General features: G+C 46.5%; 1 protein-coding gene across 1 annotated transcript in view; it reads left to right on the top strand.

Moving 5' to 3' along the window:
* Positions 1-170: 170 nt before the first annotated feature.
* The window catches only part of LOC309364325 (complement C4-A-like), a 61,492-nt gene continuing 42,875 nt past the window's right edge, over positions 171-18,787 (top strand). The window contains exons 1-11 of the mRNA XM_081901301.1: positions 171-319; positions 4,860-5,046; positions 5,277-5,466; positions 8,640-8,710; positions 9,212-9,300; positions 11,439-11,521; positions 12,704-12,800; positions 14,242-14,347; positions 15,516-15,639; positions 16,780-16,895; positions 17,663-17,833. Coding sequence (XP_081757427.1) covers positions 243-319; positions 4,860-5,046; positions 5,277-5,466; positions 8,640-8,710; positions 9,212-9,300; positions 11,439-11,521; positions 12,704-12,800; positions 14,242-14,347; positions 15,516-15,639; positions 16,780-16,895; positions 17,663-17,833 — 1,311 coding nt within the window. The 5' untranslated portion in view covers positions 171-242. The remainder of the gene's footprint in view (positions 320-4,859; positions 5,047-5,276; positions 5,467-8,639; positions 8,711-9,211; positions 9,301-11,438; positions 11,522-12,703; positions 12,801-14,241; positions 14,348-15,515; positions 15,640-16,779; positions 16,896-17,662; positions 17,834-18,787) is intronic.

Raw genomic sequence — 18,787 nt, 5'->3', positions numbered from 1 at the left:
CCCTAGGTGTCCCTATCTATCCCTCTTAAGTTTTCCTTTTCCCTGGACTTGTTTGCAAAATACCTTGTCTTAACCCGCTTGAGGGCAGGGCTTTGGGCCATGAATGGTGCTCAGAGCAGCTGCACATCACTCCCCCACTGACCCCGCCTCTTCTGTCCAGCCCGGAGACTGAATTGCAACATCCCCTTGCAGCCTCAGGCAGAGCAGCAGAACTGTCCACTCTGCGCGGTTACAGCCCAGAGATGGCATCTGGGAAGAGGGTGCCTCTCTGGCTGGCATGCTTCGGGGCTCTGGTGACTCTGAGCCATGGCGCTCCAAGGTGAATATGTTGGGCAGGGACGTGGCTTTGCCAGTCCCCAGTCCCCTTTCTGACTCCTGTCTCAAGAATAGCTTCTGTTTTTCTGCATGGGCTTTAAGAACTACCTGGTAAACAGAAGTTCAACAGGTGAAGGGTGGGGTGGGTGTGTTGCATCCTTGCTTCGCAAACAGTTACCTGTTGAAGTTTTGCCTGTTGCCCAGGTGTCAAAGGCACAGGAAAAGTGGCAATGCTTGCTCTCTTCAAAGGCATCTGCATGCTCTCAGTAATTCGGCTGTCTGCATGTTTCAGTTATTTTAACCATGTCTTAGGCTGCAATTCTATGCTCCCTTACCCGACCAATTGGGCTGCTATTGGCATGTTATTGGTCCTCAATGGAGAAAAACAAGCTGTTACAATCGCAGGAAATAAATATTAATCCACATGCATTGCGGGTGATTAAGCAGCTGGCTCTTCTTCTTTAAAATGGATTGATTATGAAGGATTTGGTTTTGTGTTAATGCACTATTTTATGCATGATATAATTTGATGCAATTTTTATGCAGCAAATAAGGATTTATGTAAAATATGCTGAACTTAAAGGGAGGTGGGGAAAATGTCATATAATAGTGTTATCTAAGCATCAGCTGCTCTCGAATGTAGAAAGTAATTTGTTTCCCCTCCAAACTTGTCAAATATTGCTTACTTTGATCAATATGTTGTTGTCAATTTTTGTGATTAGATTTATTTCACGATAGTCTGTAACTCTGAGGGCTATGGAATGCAATCTTGGGCATTTTACTCAGAAGAAAGCCCCACTAAATTCAATGGGATTTTATCTCAAGTAACCGTGGGAAAGGTTACAGCTTAGCTAAATTATTTTCGGGTGCCTCCAGAGTGTCAGATTTTTGTGGGAAAGATCCAAGCCCATGCTGGGACGTTCAGGGTGGTATTCAGTGTTAGTGCTACTCAGAGTAAACACATCGAAATTCATGAAGGTGACTTTTAGTAATAGGTGCACTCTGAGTAGCACTTGGAATCATGGAATTGTAGAGTCAGAAGGGACTCTAAGGATCATAGATAGATAGATAGATAATTTATTACGGTCAAAGACCAGCTCACCTAACAACACAATAAAAACAGCGTTCATAAAGATAAAATATACAATCGGAGTAGATTACAGCCATAGCTCATGAGTTAAAATTGAGGTATATACTTACACCCGTACAACTGAGATTTGGGCCATAGCTGTCAACGTTTCCCTTTCTTTAAGGGAAATGCTCTTATTCCGAATAGGATTTCTCACAAGAAAAGGGAAAAGTTGACAGCTATGATTTGGGCTACCGTGAGGATCATCTAGTCCGACCCCCTGCAATGCAGGAAAATGCAGCTGTCTCATACGGGGATCAAACCTGCAAGCCTGGCATTATCAGAACCACGCACTAACCAGCTGAGCTATCCACACTGAACATCAACCTTAGGTCTGCACCATTAGAGTGGATTAATAAGCTCTGTTGCTGTAGAGCAAAGCATTCTGTTAAAAAGGGGGAACCTGACTTCTTGTGGTTTATAAAGCATCGGTTTCTGCAGAGCCATCAGCAGATTGGTATGTGCCTTTTTTCTTTTTCTTTTGCAGAACCAGCAAAAAAAACAGTGCTGTTTACACACACACACTTTTATTATTTGAAGCGTTTTCTTTTAAAAGTGATAGTTTGCTCAACTCGGGAATTCCCCAACTCGTTATATCTAGATGGCGTTAGGGAAACAACACTCTACGGAAGGCTGCCAATATCAATATTGCGAAAGAGTGGAAATTTGTTCCCGCTCTGAAATCTCCTTTTTTGTTCCTTGCGTTTTGATTATTTATCAGGGAAGGAACGGGGTTGGGCCAGAAGCTCGGACACAAACAGAACTGGGGGGAGTCGAGTCGGAGCCCTATGCTCAATTTCCTAGGAGTAAGCACTCTGTTTCTGATACACTCCACCTTCCTACCCACTTCTATCGTGAATTTTCCTTCTACAACGAACTTGGCCGACTCTACTTTCTTACTCCACACAAGAAACCCACTTTTGCCGCAGTCCTTCTCCTTAAGGTTTTATCTCCATACAGGGGTGCAAACTTGTATAAAATAATGTGGGGGCCCAGGTAAGGCCCGCTCCGTGTTATCAATCACATGACACAGTGCACCCACACTATTTAAATGGGAATACCCATTAACTTTGTGGGGACTCAGCCCCCTAAATATTTTATTGTGGGGGCTGAAGGCCCCTAAAAGTTGGCTTCTATGTTTCCATATCCTCAAACATTTCTCCAATGAAAATAGGTACATCCTATTTGATAATATTGGGCGCCGATCAAACATTAAGCATTAAAATACTTCCCTCTGCAGGGCTGCCTTCAGATGTCTTCTAAAGGTTGTATCTCCTTGGCTTGGGGTGGGTGGGTCACACAACTCCATACCTTCCAACATTTCTCCAGTGAAAATAGTGGCGTCCTACCATACCCTCCCAACATTTATTTGATGAAAGTAGGAATGTCCAAAGAAAAACTGGGACATTTCAGGGTCAAATCAGAAACCGGGACAGCTTCTGTAAATCCAGGACTTTCCCTGGAAAATAGGGACAGGGAGATCTGTATCTCTCTTTTGAAACACACACATACATTTCTTCTTCTACTTTGGCAATCACTTGTAGTCAAGTAAGATTGTCTTCCATAAATACGGTTTTAACAATGAGTCCGTAAGTAACTGTGGAGGCCAATTCTGGATTCACACGTCCTTCCACAGTGGGGACGTTGGTTTCCGGGTGGGAGCTGATCACGATGTGGAATTGCCAAGCACGCCTTCCTCTTAGCACATTTCTCCCTTGCGTCCTGAGTTCGAGTGTCTTCAAAGCCCACGACACCTTTGGTAAAGGCTGTTCTCCAACTGGAGCACTCGCAGGCCAGTGCTTCCCAGTTGCCAGTGTTTATACTACATTTTAAAAGATTTGCCTTGAGACAGTCTTTAAACCTCTTTTGTTGACCACCAGCATTACGCTTTCCATAAACACACACAGGAAGAACACGTATCCCTCCCTCCCAGACACACATGCATACATTAGGGTTGTTGTATTTCAAAAAGTGAAAATCAGGACAGAGTTGTTTAGTTATTTTTTTGCCCGAAGTTGTTGAGGTCCTTTTGGTTGTTGTTGTTTTTAAGGGGAACCAAAGTTGCTTAGCTTTTTTTTTAGTTGAAGGTACAATAATTTTTGAGTTTTGAAGCTTTTATTTTTTAAAAAATAATTTTTATTAACAAACCAATCAAATTACATTAGTTCCAAATTACAAAGCCAAATTTTAAATTTTGTTGGGGCTACCCATGCTTCGAGCTCCGAAAGGGATCCAATCATCTCTTATTGCTGCTGCTTTGATGTTCACAGTTCTGTCCATATGATGTTTCCAGTTCTGTCCATTCCTCTCTTTGTTGTTTTCCTTTACAAATCAACTCTTCTTGTTGTTATCATATATTTTTCCTTTCTTTATAACCTATGAAAGTCTCCACAAGCGAGTTGAAACAAACGTGTTATAGTCCTGTGTGGATTTTCACATTAATCCAAAAATCATATTCAGACAGCAGACGCCATTTCAGCACTTCCAAGGAAAACAGTCTTAGCGTCTGCTCATTAGCTTTCACAGACTGGTTGCTCCCACTTCAATCTTTTTCAGGGGGTTCTGCCAGGTCAAACACAGAGTCAAGTATGATAACAAAACCATGGCTTCCTCCCCCTCTTGATCGTCAATCCTGCAACAAAGCCTGCCTGTCATGGCGAATCTCTTTTTAGAACTGCGTCATTCCAAAAGCCTTCCATTCCTTTCCAGATCTTCCACGACACAGAGTTTTGAAGCTTTTAAAGGGCATTTTTGGCACGATTTAACCCCCATTATTGGTTTTCCAGGATATTTGGGCGATTTCCGAAAAATAATCCAAGACGCCATTTTCGGAGGCGAATTCTAGGACATGTCCTGGAAAATCAGGACATATGGCAGTCTTAGCATATATACCCTTTCTCCTTCCTTCTTTCCTTCCTTCCTTCCTTCCTTCCTTCCTTCCTTCCTTCCTTCCTTCCTCTCTCTCTCTCTCTCTCTCACACACACACACACACAGAGATAAAACTTGCTTCCCTCTGCCACTCATGCGCTTGCCTGCCCAGGCTGTCATTCACATTCACAGTCTATGCCATATAATATATAAATGAGCATATGAAGAATCTGCAGGATCAGGCCAATGACCCACCTGGTCCAGCATCCTGTTCTCACAGTGGCCAAGCCGCTTAGAGGTTTTTGCTGTTACATTCTGTTAAATATTTTGTTTTAAAAATAATAATATTGAAAAAGAAAAAATAACAATGCATGCCAAAAGTATGCACCTGTATATGATCTGGTTTGTTCCTCCCTCCCTTCAGAGCCTTTTCTTGCCTGTCGCAGCTTGCAAAAGTGTTTGGCATTTTCAGAGCCGCATGAAGAATGGCTGCAGGAAGGAAATAGTGGGTCCAACTCTGTTACTATATCTCTGCCCACTTTGCAGGTTGCTGATGGTAGCGCCCAGCGTGGTGACGGTGGGGGTGGAGGTGTCGATCGCCCTTCAGGTAGAAGACGCCCCTCCAGGCGGGCTGTCAGGCACCGTTTATTTCCAGAATGAGAAAACCAGGATAACATGTTCCCACGAGGTGCCCTTCCGGGTCGGGCCTGATATACAGAAAGTGACCTTGAAGGTAGGAGATGCTGCTGCCCTCGGGAGATAATTCCTGGTTCTAAGCAATCGTCAACACCGGCAACTCCTAGAGCTACCTGGAGCCCATTGAAACTGATTGGGCGGAAGGCAAGGATGCCAACACTAGGGGGAGCCAGAGCCAAGAAGAGGCAGAGTGTTTTGCACAAGCAAGACCTTTTGCCTCTCCCGGGGCCTTCTCTCCACTGTCTCACCCCTTTCTCGTTTTCTCAGGTGACCCCTGAACTTTTTAGGCAATGTGGCTTAACTCAACTTCGGCGGACAGGCTACATCCAGCTTGTGGCCCGCAGCTCTCAGCTTCCGACCACGAACGGAGTTCAAAGCCTCAACCTGCGGTGGACGGCCCGGAAAGGGTACCTGCTTCTGCAGACCGACAAGCCAATCTACACCCCTCGGCAAAAGGGTGAGTCCAACGCCTTGAACATTTTGGCCTTGCTCGGCCGACGTTTTCCATTTGCAGGCATGCGCCCTTAAAAGACCCACAAAGCACCTGAAAGAAAAGCTCAGCCTGTGCACATTCTATATCAATAACAACAACAACAATTGTTATTGTTGTTGTTGTTGTTGTTTAGTCGTTTAGTCATGTCCGGCTCTTCATGACCCCATGGACCAGAGCATGTCAGGCACTCCTGTCTTCCACTGCCTCCCGCAGTTTGGTCAAACTCATGCTGGTAGCTTCGAGAACACTGTCCAACCATCTCATCCTCTGCCGTCCCCTTCTCCTTGTGCCCTCCATCTTTCCCAACATCAGGGTCTTTTCCAGGGAGTTTTCTCTTCTCATGAGGTGGCCAAAGTATTGGAGCCTCAGCTTCAGGATCTGTCCTTCCAGTGAGCCCTCAGGGCTGATTTCCTTCAGAATGGAGAGGTTTGATCTTCTTGCAGTCCATGGGACTCTCAAGAGTCTCCTCCAGCACCATAATTCAAAAGCATCAATTCTTCGGCGATCAGCCTTCTTTATGGTCCAGCTCTCACTTTCATACATCACTACTGGGAAAACCATGACTTTAACTATATGGACCTTTGTTGGCAAGGCGATGTCTCTGTTTTTTAAGATGCTGTCTAGGCCTGTCATTGCCCTTCTCCCAAGAAGCAGGCATCTTTTAATTTCGTGGCTGCTGTCACCATCTGCAGTGATCATGGATCCCAAGAAAGTAAAATCTCTCACTGCCTCCATTTCTTCCCCTTCTATTTGCCAGGAGGTGATGGGCCCAGTGGCCATGATCTTCATTTTTATTTTATTTTATTCTTATTCTTATTCTTATTATTAATAATAAATATATTATTTATACCCCACCCATCTGGCTGGGTTTCTCCAGCCTCTATAAAGCCCATCTTTTCCCTCAAAGTTCATTCCAGGCACTGTCGCCTGTTACCGGTGGCTGGGAATTGTAACTCTGTGAGGGATAAGACAACAGCGTCCACAATTCTTTGAGGGAAAGCTCATAGATCATAGAGTTGGAAGGGACCCTGAGGATCATCCAGTCCACCCCATGCAACGCAGGAATATGCTGCTGTCCCATATGGAGATCGAACCTGCAACGTTGGCGTTATCAGCACCACACTCTAGCCAACTGAGCTGCCCAATTAAGAGTGTGCTTTGAGTGCCCGAGGCTGCATACACACCAAATATTTAAAACACATTGTCCCCCACCCATCTCAAAAAGCCTGGGAACCATAGTTTGCTAAGGGTGCTGGGAATTCTAGGGGTTCTTATGGGTTCCAGGCAGGACCGTCTTAAGCAAAGATCCCTCTGGTGCCCCCCAGCAACTCCAAAACAAAGGAGGGGGCAGTGGAAAATGTCCTCTGCCTCCCCCACCTCCCCGATCCCTGGCATGGTGGCAGTGATCAAGCAGGAAAACGTGATGGTGGACATGCTCTCCAGCGTCGGGAGTTGGCATGGCGCAGCTGGCCGGCATGCAGGGAAAGGGGCAAAGCCGCGCAGCTCCCCCACTCGCTAGGGCGCCCTTGAGAAGCCGGCGCCCTGGCGCAACAAACCAAAAAGCCCTATGGGAAAGACTGGATTCCAGGATTCTTATCGTTGAGGGAGATTACTTTAAGTTCATAGCCTGACGTGCAGCCTTGGAACAGAAGCCAAGTGTGCTGCGTACATTTGGGGCTCATCCGAGGATCCCACTGCCTATGCTGCTGTTCTGTAGTTAGAGGAGGAGCAGCCTTCCCCAACCTGGTGCCCTCAAGATGTTTTGAACTCCCAGGTCAGCCCCAGCCAGTACAACTATGGCTGCCTTCGGGCCCCACCCCCTCCCCACCAGGCACCCCCTTTCTACAGTTTTGTGATTCCTTATTGCCTTATCCAAAACGGCCCTGTGAGAGAACCGCTTCTGTTGCGGCACGTGGGTTGGGGAACAAAGACCCATCTCACAGAATCCTTTGCCAAAACCCATAGCCTGACTCAATGTTGTCCTTTTCGGGTACACGGCAACGTCTATTTACGTGGGTCCAAAGGCGAAATAGCAAAGTCCAGTTTGCTCCGCACTTCGCGTTGCACACCCAACCCTGCTCGATTGCTTCTCAGCCTTTGTAAGCAAAGCCCTGCGGATTCCCACACCTGCACACAAACACACAAACACATACACAGGCAATGTGGCTGCCAAGTAACCGCCAAGGCCGAAGCCAGTACATAATACTCTGCAAAGGCAGCCGCTTAAGTTATCAATGTACAGTAACTGGGATACAAAAGCAACTACACTTTAGAGTAGGATTAAGCAGTTTAATGTGCAATGCCATTCTAACTCTTCTTGTGTTGCTGTATAGGGAAGTATTTAATGTTTGATATTTTATTATCCTTTTATATGTGTTGGAAGCCACCCAGAGTGGCTGGGGCAACCCAGGCTGGATCTACACTGACCTATTTAACGTTATTAGAACGATATTAGATATATAGTTCTAAAACTTCACAGGGCATACTTGTAAATTAAAAGTGTTTCTTACCTTGTTTTCTCTGTAAAACCGCTGTTTTCTTACTGCCAATTCCTGGCTGCTTTGCAGCGCTCTCTGGTGTCACATATTAATAACGCATTGTGAACGTTAAAAGTAGGGTGTAATGTGTCCATCGGCGTTATGAAAACCCTTCCTTAATGTTCTAAACCATGAGTGTAGCTCCACAACCGGTCAGATGGGTGGGATACAAACAGGGCTTTATTTCAGCCAGAATTCGCCACCTCTCAGGTGGGCACCATTGCCATTATAAGAGAACAAGGGAGGCGTTCATACAGTGGTGGCCTCACAAGACGAAATTAATTCGTTCTGCGAGTTGTGTTGTCTTGCAGAGCGCGGATTTGCTGTGTATTAACGGCTTTAAGAAAAAGGAAGCAAACTCGCAAGACGTTTTCGTCTTGTGAAGCAAGCCCATAGGGGAAATCGTCTTGCGAAGCAACGCAAAAAACGAAAAACCCTTTCGTCTTGCGCGTTTTTCGTCTTGCGAGGTACCACTGTACTTTTCTAGTAAAAGATCACTGGGTAAAAACATTATTATTATTATTATTATTATTATTATTATTATTATTATTATTATCCTACTTCTTCCTCACACTCCATTTTTGGTTCTTCTGTTTCCAGTGAATTTCCGAGTTTTTGTCCTGGATCACAAACTGAGGCCAACTTCCGAATCCGTGGTTGTCACTGTGCAGGTAACTGAGAGCGTTGTTCCAAAATGCAAAGGGGTGGGAGGTCGAAACTGACACTCCCTTTCAAACAATCCATAGCCCATAATCCTGTTCTCGCAAGCGCAGACCAGATCCCTGCAGGAAACTCACGAGCGAGACTTTAGTGTGAGACAAGCACTGTCCCCTCTTGTGGCTTCCAGCCCCTGTTATTCAGAAGCATCCTGCCTTTGACTGTGGAGGTGGAATATAACCATCTTGATTGGTAGCCAGGATGAATTATCCTCCACAAATTTATCTCAGTCCCTGCTACCAGGGAACTCTGGGAATTGTAGCGCTGCGAGGGGAACAGAATTGCGACCTGCAGACGCGGAGACGTGGGGCTCCAAAACAGATCCTGTTTGCATCCAGAGGTACCACTGTATTCAAGTTAGCACCCCTGAACTGCTTTATATGTACATTGCAGATGTAGCCATGATGACCTGTTGTCGAAACATGGATGTCTTCCTGTCTCTCTCTCTCCACCAGAACCCGCGAGGTATTCAGGTCCGGAAAGTCGAGCGTATGCCGGTCCAGTTTGTGATAAATGATCACCTGTCAATCCCCGATATCTCTGAGTAAGTTTAACCAGTGGTGGTGAATCCGAGAGGTGGCAGAAATTCAAGGGTGGAGACCCTAAAAGTGCCCCTATTTTCCAGGGACGCCCCTGATTTAGAGAAGCTGCCCAGGTTTCTAATTTGATCCCAGAATGTCCTGCTTCCCTTAGGACGTCCCTATTTTAACCAGAAAAATGTTAGAAGGCATGGTAGGATGTCCCTGTTTAGAAATGTTGAGGGTATGGAGTTCTTTGACTTCCGAGTTGTTTGAGGGCAATCCTGTATAGGGAAGTTAAAAGAAAAAAGTTTAATGTTTTATTGTGTTTTTATATATGTTGGAAGCTGCCCAGAGTGGCTGGGGCAACCCAATAAGATGTGTGGGGATATAAGTAGTAAAATTAAGGAATGGGACGTCCCTATTTTCATCAAAGCAATGTTGGAGGGTATGTGAGCAGTGAATGTGTTGACCTTGTCTCCTTACGCTTGCCCTGTTGGGATCCCAGGTGCCAAATATTGCCCCAAAGCAACAGCAATTCCTAATGACCCAAGCACCTATAATACTGTAATATATAATAATAATTGATTATTTATACCCCGCCCACCTGGCTGGGCTTCCCCAGCCACTCTGGGCGGCTTCCAACAAAATATTAAAATACAGTAAAGCATCAAACATTAAAAGCTTCCCTAAACAGGGCTGCCTTCAGGTGTCTTTTAAAAGTCTGGTAGTTGTTGTTCACTTTGACATTTGGTGGGAGGGCGTTCCACAGGGCAGAATACCTTGAAATAAGGAAGTAACCTTTTTTATTCTAGAAGGAATAAATATTGTACTTTAACAGCGGTGTGCTGGGCAGGATTTTAGCCCGGGCTTCATGAGGAAACAATGATGACGAAAGCTTTACCTGCTGGATTTCTGCATGCAAACGTTTCATGGCAGGCAAACAGTTGCTTGCTGCCTCATATTGAATCAGCCCACTGGGACACCTAGCCTTTAAAGGCACAGGAGCATGGAGCGGCAGAGAAGTTGGCAACTGTTTTTTTAGGCCAGGGTGCAAAGATCTGGTTTAGGGCTTGTGCTCATCTGGGAGGATTTAAAACAAAAACAAAAAAACCTGCTTTTCTCATTTGAGTTATAGACCCCTAGGAAGCGTTACAAACTGCTTTTGCAAATTTATTGCTGTCTAGATATACATTGCCACTCAGCTTTTTGTGAGGGGGGGGGGTGCAACTGCTGTTCAATATGCAAAACTAGTTCCCTGGTTCTTTACATTACTATGGCCTGGCTCAAGTTTTCTTCCTGTTCTTTCTGCCTTCCCCTCAGTGGCGTAGCGTGGGGGGTGCAAGGGGGGCCGGCCGCACCGGGCGCAACTTCTGGGGGGGCGCGCTCGCTGCCTCCGGATTCGCCCAGAGCCCCATGGCAGCGGCTCTCAGCGCTCGCTGCAGAAGGCGCGCCAGGCAGCCCCTCCTCACCGACGGGCAGCGTTCACCTGCGGGGCTCGGCCAGCGCGCAGGGCTGGCCGCATGGAGTTGCCGGGGAGCCGCCGCCGCCTGCCATGCCGCCCTGGCTGCTTCAGCCGCGTCCGACAGCCGGCTCGAGGCTCCTTCCGGCTGGGTCTCCCGATGGGGTGCTGCGGGCGGAGGCTTCGGCACCAAGCGCCACGCCACCCACCCGCCCCGACGGGGCCCGCCCACCCGCGCCGGAGGCTGGCCAACCCACTGGCCCCAGAGGTGCCCCCTCCCCGCGCCAGAAAGAAGCCGCGTCGGGGCTAGCCGGGCCGGGGAGGGAGACCGAGAAGGCTGCGCCGCGACGCCCAAAGACGTGCGTCTTGGCGCAAAGGGGCCCGCGGCACCCAGACGCGGAAGGGACCCTCTCCCCCTGACCCGCCACTGAACTGCAATTCCCAGCTCCCTTGGCAAATCCCAGTGCCCAATCCCCAAGATGCTTTATTTGAGGCAGGGGTCCTTTAATTGCAAAAACAACACCACGGAGGGCAGTAGTCACTACGAAGTTTGCCCCAGAGTAGAGCCGTCAGTATTAATGACCATGGTTAGGGGTTAGGGGCGCAAATTACTTGCCTTGCCCCGGGTTAGGGGGCGCAAATTACTTGCCTTGCCCCGGGTGCTGACTACCCACGCTACGCCGCTGCTTCCCCTCCTCCTAGGCCTGGCATTTGGCGAATCACGGCCCATTTCACCACCACTCCAGGTCACAACACGACCACTGAGTTCGAGGTGAAAAAATACGGTATGTTCTGCTAAGGTAGAGGGCTTTCTGAGAGCTGTGTGTGACAGGCAACAGCTCAACAGGTGCGGTTGTTTAAACAACCTGATAATATGATTCTCCCACCCTCCCTTCTTGTGAGGAAGTGGTACATTCTTAAAAGGTAAAGGGACCCCATTAGGTTCAGTCGCGGACGACTCTGAAGTTGCGGCACTCATCTCGCTTTATTAGCCGAGCGAGCCGGCGTACAGCTTCTGGGTCATGTGGCCAGCATGACTAAGCGACTTCTGGCGAACCAGAGCAGCACATGGAAACACCGTTTACCTTCCCGCTGGAGCAGTACCTATTTATCTACTTGCACTTTGACGTGCTTTTGAACTGCTAGGTTGGCAGGAGCAGGGACCGAGCAACGGGAGCTCACCCTGTCGCGGGGATTCGAACCGCCAACCTTCTGATCGGCAAGCCCTAGGCTCTGTGGTTTAACCCACAGCGCCACCCAATTATTAGGCTGCCAGGTGTTTTGGTGCCATATCTCAAGTAACAGAAACCTGAGTGCTGCTGATGGGCTGAGGGGAATGGTCTGAGTTGGAAAAATGCAGCTGAGGGGGCTAAGATTAGGAACTTACCAGGATCTCAAAGACTAGCAAAAGCCTCACTCCAACACTGTGCACAGGGCATCCAAACATTGCAAAATGCAATATTCTACCTGCCTGCACAAGAAGGGCAGGTGAGAGAATACAGGAGCCTAGGGAGCTCCCAGAATCAGTCCCAAGCATCTCTGAGTAGGTACTTGGAGAGACCCGCATGTGAAATTCTGCCGCTCCCAACAGCCACAGCCAGCACATATAGAATCATCGAGTTGTAAAGTTGGAAGGGACCCTGAGGGTCATCTAGTCTAACCCTCTGCAGTGCAGGAATTTTTCACCCACCGTGTGGCTCAAAACTGCAACCCTGAGATGAAGAGCCTCACGCTCTATCAACTGAGCTATGAAACCTCTCTGTGGAGCAGAAGGCAACCCAAAAACCCTCTTTCAAAAGGCTGCCTACCTGGGCAGCGAGTCCCATTCCATAAAGCCGGGGGGCCATCGCAGACAAGGCCCTGCTTCCAACTGCATGGCCAGAGCTTTCCCAGAAGATCTTACATGGCACAGGCCATTTGCACTATAACACTGATTAGCGAATTTCAGCCTGTCTTTCTCTCCTCAGTGCTGCCTCATTTTGAGGTGACAATCGTCCCGGAACGGAAATATATCCTGACCTCACCCCAGCAGAACTCCGACTTGAGTATTGACCTTCAGGCTAAGTAAGTTCCTCTTACGGGTTGGGACGTTTCTGATATACTGTAATTAACTAAACATTATATAAGCCACCCTTCACCATTTAAATATAAACTTTAATGGTGCCTAGCTCAAAGGCCCCTGGACCGATTTGTCTGATATTTGGAAAGTTTATTATTCAGGGACACCTTTCTCAATGTTCCCCAAATTGAGGTCCCAACCAAATGTGGTTTGTTCACACCCCTACTAAGTGGGCCTTTGGTTTGGTTCAGCAGCGGTCACACTAGCATATATTCTATATTATATTGCAAAAAAAACAGCACGGTTTAAGAACATGTAGTATGGTTGTTGCTTTAGGCCTCAAATAAGACCCCTGTTTGACCAGAGGGCAGACAGTCCATTTTTACACACACACACACACACACATATGCACAAAGGAATTTTGCATTTCTGGTTTAAAGACTCATTTACTATTTTACAGTAAAATAGTTTCCCAGTGTCACGCTAAACCACTGTTTAGCATAATGTGAAGAAATGTAGCCACATTAGTGTAGCGACTTGACTGGGTGGAGGGCAGGGTCTGGAAGTTTTTTGTTTTGCCTTTAGTTAACCATAGTTTGTTGTGTCGTCAAGTACAACAAACTACGGTTAAAACTAACTGGTTATTTCTATATTTGTCCCTGGCTTTTTTTCTGGCCCACGTAGGACCAGTCTGGATAGTTGGCCTTGGTGAAGATTTGACGCTTTCATCCCCAAAAAGTTTTTGATTTGAGTTTCTACTGAAATGAGGCTGCATTTTAATGTTGTATTTTAATCTTGTTTTGAAGTTGTATTTTAATCAATTGTTTTTATACTTGGAGGTGGCCGCCCAGAGCCTGGTCTTGGCTGGGGAGGGCGGGGTATAAATAAAATTTATTATTATTGTTGTTGTGATGTTGTTAATTTAATTTATATGCCACTCTATACCCGCAGGTCTTGGGGACGGGTTCACAGAATAAAACCAAAATATAAATCACAAAATCACTAACTATAGTTAATTTCTACCAAGCCACCTTCAAACCATGATCTGAGACATGTTGAAATTCACTTTAGTTAGCCACAGTTTCTGGTTTGGACAACGCAGGAAGCTGCAATTAGCCAAAAGTAGAAACCAGAAAAAAGGGGCTACCAATGGCTACTCGGCAAGATGCCTACATTCTGCCTCCACAGCTGGAGACAGGGAAGCTTTTGAGTCCTGGTTGCTGGCCGCTGTGAGAACAGGAGGCTGGACTAGATGGGTCACTGGCCTGATCCAGAAGAATCTCCTTACGTTTGCAATTCTGCCTCTTAGCCACACAGGAGAGGAAAGGAGAAGCTAGCTCCACCCTTGTTCATTGTGACTATTAAATGCAGGCAGTGGCAATGTACCCTGCTTGCTCACCCCAAACTCCTCGCCTTAGAATTGTCCCCGATTTCTTCTCCCAACAGATTTTTTTACGGGAAGGGAGTGACTGCCACGGCCTATGTGCGTTTCGGAGTGACAGATGAAGATGGGGGCAAAATGTACATCCCGGGACTGGAGCAACAAGTCACGGTAAGAAACGTCCCTGCCCTTCATCAGCTCACAGGCCTTCCTGCTGGCTTTCCAGAGATAATAATAATTTATCTATGGAGTTGAGCCCTCCTAGTTTCCCCTTGTAATTAGTGATCCATCTGACGCTTAGCTCCTAAAATCAGGAGCGCTGGTGGGATACCTGGAGACTTTTAACCATGCTCCCAGATGTCCGCGCATTGTCAGCGTGTGTGGAATAGATTCCGTAGCGAGGCGAGGTTTTCTGAGCATGCTTAAATGCACTATTTCCTTTATTAGGGCCAGTTTTGGCAGATGGGCAGGACCACCCAATCTGTCATTCACCTGGCGTTATGGTGATGAGCCATGAGATAACGATCTGGCCCAGTGGGCCAAAAAACAAACTCCTCACCGCTGCTGTAATATAGCAAAGCAGGCCTAAAATAAAGTAATAACCAGGCAGAGGGCCTTCTCGGTGGTGGCGCCCGCCCTGTGGAACACTCTCCCATCAGATGTCAAGGAAATAAACAACTATCTGACTTTTAGAAGACATCTGAAGGCAGCCCTGTTTAGGGAAGTTTTCAATGTTTGTTGTTTTATCGTGTTTTTAATATTCTTTTGGGAGCCATCTAGAGTGGCTGGGGAAACCCAGCTAGATGGGTGGGGTAATAATAATAATAATAATAATAATACTGTTTGCCTCTTCCAATACCCTTATGACTTAAGGCCCTCCATCTGACCCACAAAATTAGGGTCTCTTCTACCCTCCTCAATCCAAACTCAGCTATGAAATGCTAGTCTCTTGTTATGTTAAGGCCTAGGCCCTAGGGGAATTGTGGTTTGTTTTGCTTTATATATAAAACATATAAATATTTATATATTATAATAATAAATTCTATTTATATATAAATATATAATAATTTATATTTGTGGCACGCATGGTTCTTTCCTCCCATCCTTTATCCTCACAATGACCATCTGAGGTACCACGTGAGGCTGGGCGATGGTGACTGACCCAAAGACTGACCCCTGAACTTTATGGCTGAGCAGGGATTTGAACCCAGGTCTCTCAAGTCCTGAGCCCGCACCCTAACTGCTACACCACACAGGTCTCTGAATGTGTCCTGCTTGAATATCAGCACGGTACAACTAATTTTATATCCCACTCTGCTACCATCTCCTCCGTATTCAGGTAACGGATGGTCACTGCTCACTCATCCTAAAACCCAGCCTCCTCTCTGAGAAACTGGGACGTCCGCTGAGGAGTCTAGCCGGGACGACGCTCTACATCGCAGCCACTGTGATAGAGAAAGCAAGTAAGTTTGCAAATGGGACATGTCTGAACCACTTTAGACATGGCTTTCCCTCACCAAATAATTCTGGGAGCTGTAGTTTTATATCACCTCATACAAGGTGACCCGGGTTTTGAGATCTTTGGGGGAGGCCCTTCTCTCGGTCCCACCACCCTCAGAGGCCTGCTTGGTGGGGACGCATGGCACGGCCTTCTCAGTGGTGGCTGCTCCCATACTTTGGAACTCCTGCCCTGGAGAAGCCAGGCTGGCTCCTTCCTTGCTGTCTTCGGCCAGCAGATGAAAACCTTCTGTTCCCAACAGTCCTTTGGGAACTGGCTAGGTTTTTTTTTCAAGGGAAGGTTTTTTAATAGTGTTGTGCTGTTTTTCTTATCTATATTTTAATAGATTTTTATTTTTTAAAAATGTTGTTTTTAAATGCTTTTTATTGGTGTTTCATTTAATATGAACAAACAAAATACAGTAAAATTCAACAATCATTTACCCACATTCTTTCCCCACACTCTGCTGAGCATTGGCAATAAAAAAATATTGTTTTAATTCTGTTAGATTTTATTTACTTTTTAGCAATTATCTTTTATATGTTCTTAGCATTTTGATTTTAGCTGTGTTGTTTCAAGTAGTGTGAGCCGTCTGGAGTCCTGGTCTGGGGAAAAGGCATAATAATAATAATAATAATAATAATAATAATAATAATAATACAGTCGTACCTTGGTTTTCGAACAGCTTAGTTCTCAAACCTGGAAGTGACTGTTCCAGTTTGTGAACTATTTTTGGAAACCAAACATCTGACAGGGCTTTTGCGGCTTCCGGTTGGCTGCAGCAGCTTCCTGCAGCCAATCAGAAGCCATGCTTTGGTTTCCGAATGTTTTGGAAGTCGAACAGACTTCCGGAATGGATTCCGTTCGACTTCCAAGGTATGACTATAATAATAATCATAATCATAATCATAATCATAATCATAATAAGGAGCATCGCAGAACAACTAATAAGATAGGATCGGTCCACCATGATTACACCATGACTGTGCCAAAAACACATTGTAGAATATAAACCCATAATAAACACCGATCTGGAAGGGCCTTCAGAGAGCGAAGGCCACAGTGGGTTCCGTTTCTTCACTGTCTTTTCCCTTCATTCTCATAGGTGGTGAGCTGGAGGAGCAGGAGCTGGCCTCAGTGAAATTTGTGGAATCTCCATATTCGGTTGACCTATCCAAAACCAAGCACCATTTTGTGCCCGGGGCACCCTTTGAAGTGCTGGTGTGTATATTGCGTCTCCTGCTGCTCACGTATTTCCCGTTTTGTTGGTTTGTTCCAAGATTTTATCCATTTTAGGGCTCCCAAAGAGGCTGATAAAAGTTAGTACAGTGGTACCTCGGTTACGTACTTAATTCATTCCGGAAGTCCGTTCTTAACCTGAAACTGTTCTTAACCTGAAGCACCACTTTAGCTAATGGGGCCTCCTGCTGCTGCCGCACCGCCGGAGCATGATTTCTGTTCTCATCTTGAAGCAAAGTTCTTAACCCGAGGTACTATTTCTGGGTTAGCAGAGTCTGGGTTAGGAGAGCCAGTGTGGTGTAGTGGTTAAGAGTGGTAGACTTGTAATCTGGTGAACCGGGTTCGCGTCTCCGCTCCTCCACATGCAGCTGCTGGGTGACCTTGGGCCAGTCACACTTCTCTGAAGTCTCTCAGCCCCACTCACCTCACAGAGTGTTTGTTGTGGGGGAGGAAGGGAAAGGAGAAGCTCATGTCGCACTCCTGGATTTGCATGTTGTTGGGGCAGGGAGGGGAGCAAAGGAGAAGGCAGGTTTTAAAATGGTGGTTTTAAACAACAGCAGAGGTTTGAAAAAAGCAGAGCCACAGAGGAGCTGTGTGGGGCTGGAAGGAGCCGCTAAAGGTTGCGTGGGCTGGTATGAGCTTTGAGGATATGGAAGCGCCGGGTAGGCAGGATTTGCAAGCAATGCAAGCAAAGGTGGCACCCGGTGTGGATGTCGTCATAAACTTTTTATGTTGCTGTTTCGTTCCAGGCTACTGTTTCACTCCCAGATGGCGCACCTGCCCCCCGCCTCCCAGTCCACATCTCAACCCAGATAGCAGGAGGCTCGTCACCAGCTGATGCCCAAATAGAAAGCAACGATCATGGAATTGTGACGCACAGATTCAACGTTCCCGCTGGTGCCACCTCAATCACTATCCTGGTATGTTGTTGTTGTTTTGATTAATATCCGCCCTTCACGCACAGGGCAAGTCGCAACAATTAAAAATGCGACATTAAAAACAGTCCAAAACAAATGACCGTTGCGTGAATAGGGTGTGTATACGTCAGGCATCAAATGCTGAGACACACAGAGAGGCTCGTCTTCCGCATGCAGCGAAAATTTGGCAGCGAAGTTGCCACGTGCTCTTTGGAAAGAGAGTTCCACAACTTAGGGGGCCGTCTGAATTTCTGAGGGCAGTGGAACTACAAACTGGACCTGCCCTAAACAATAGCAAGTTCATTTCAACCTTCAGTTTCCTCTGAAGGAGGAAGAGTAGACAAACCACCAAAGGTGGGATCAAATGAAATACTTGGGGCAAGGTGTTCCAAATGTTAAGTTGTGGGCGAACATATAAGACAACACAGCGATTCTTCCAAAGCAGCTCTTTATTTGTAAGCTGGAACAGAACTGAACTGAGGAGCTCAGTCAGCCTGCTTATATAGAGCTCCACTAGAATGCAATTGTAACCATTTTCTGTAACTAGCCAATCACTGAAGGTCACTTTTGATCCTTCATTTGCATACAAACTATCCAATCACTGAAGGTCACTTTTGATCCTTCATTTGCATACTATCTATAGTAACCCCCTGCTGGCCCAGGGTGAGAACTTCAGTACATAACACCAAAGATGCTGGGGTCACCACCGAAAAGACTCTGTCCCTGTTGCTGGCTAAATCTATATATATATTTCTCAGTGGGGCAAGTCATACAGCAGAGTCTCCAAGGCCAGTCTTAGCTTCTAGCAGTTCTGGGTGAATGTGGGCCTTCTAATAACCAGGTCCCACACCACTAAGGCAGAGGCAGTATACCCTTTTTCAGTACTCGAGGCCTACCTTCTTTCTTGGCAAACCTTCTGGATTTGTGACAGTGTTGGGTGGGGCCAGAGGCAAGCAA

Source organism: Podarcis melisellensis (genome assembly GCF_964234715.1).
Source record: "Podarcis melisellensis genome assembly, chromosome: 2".
NCBI classification, from domain to species: domain Eukaryota; kingdom Metazoa; phylum Chordata; class Lepidosauria; order Squamata; family Lacertidae; genus Podarcis; species Podarcis melisellensis.
This window is presented reverse-complemented; position numbering and strand designations above follow the sequence as displayed.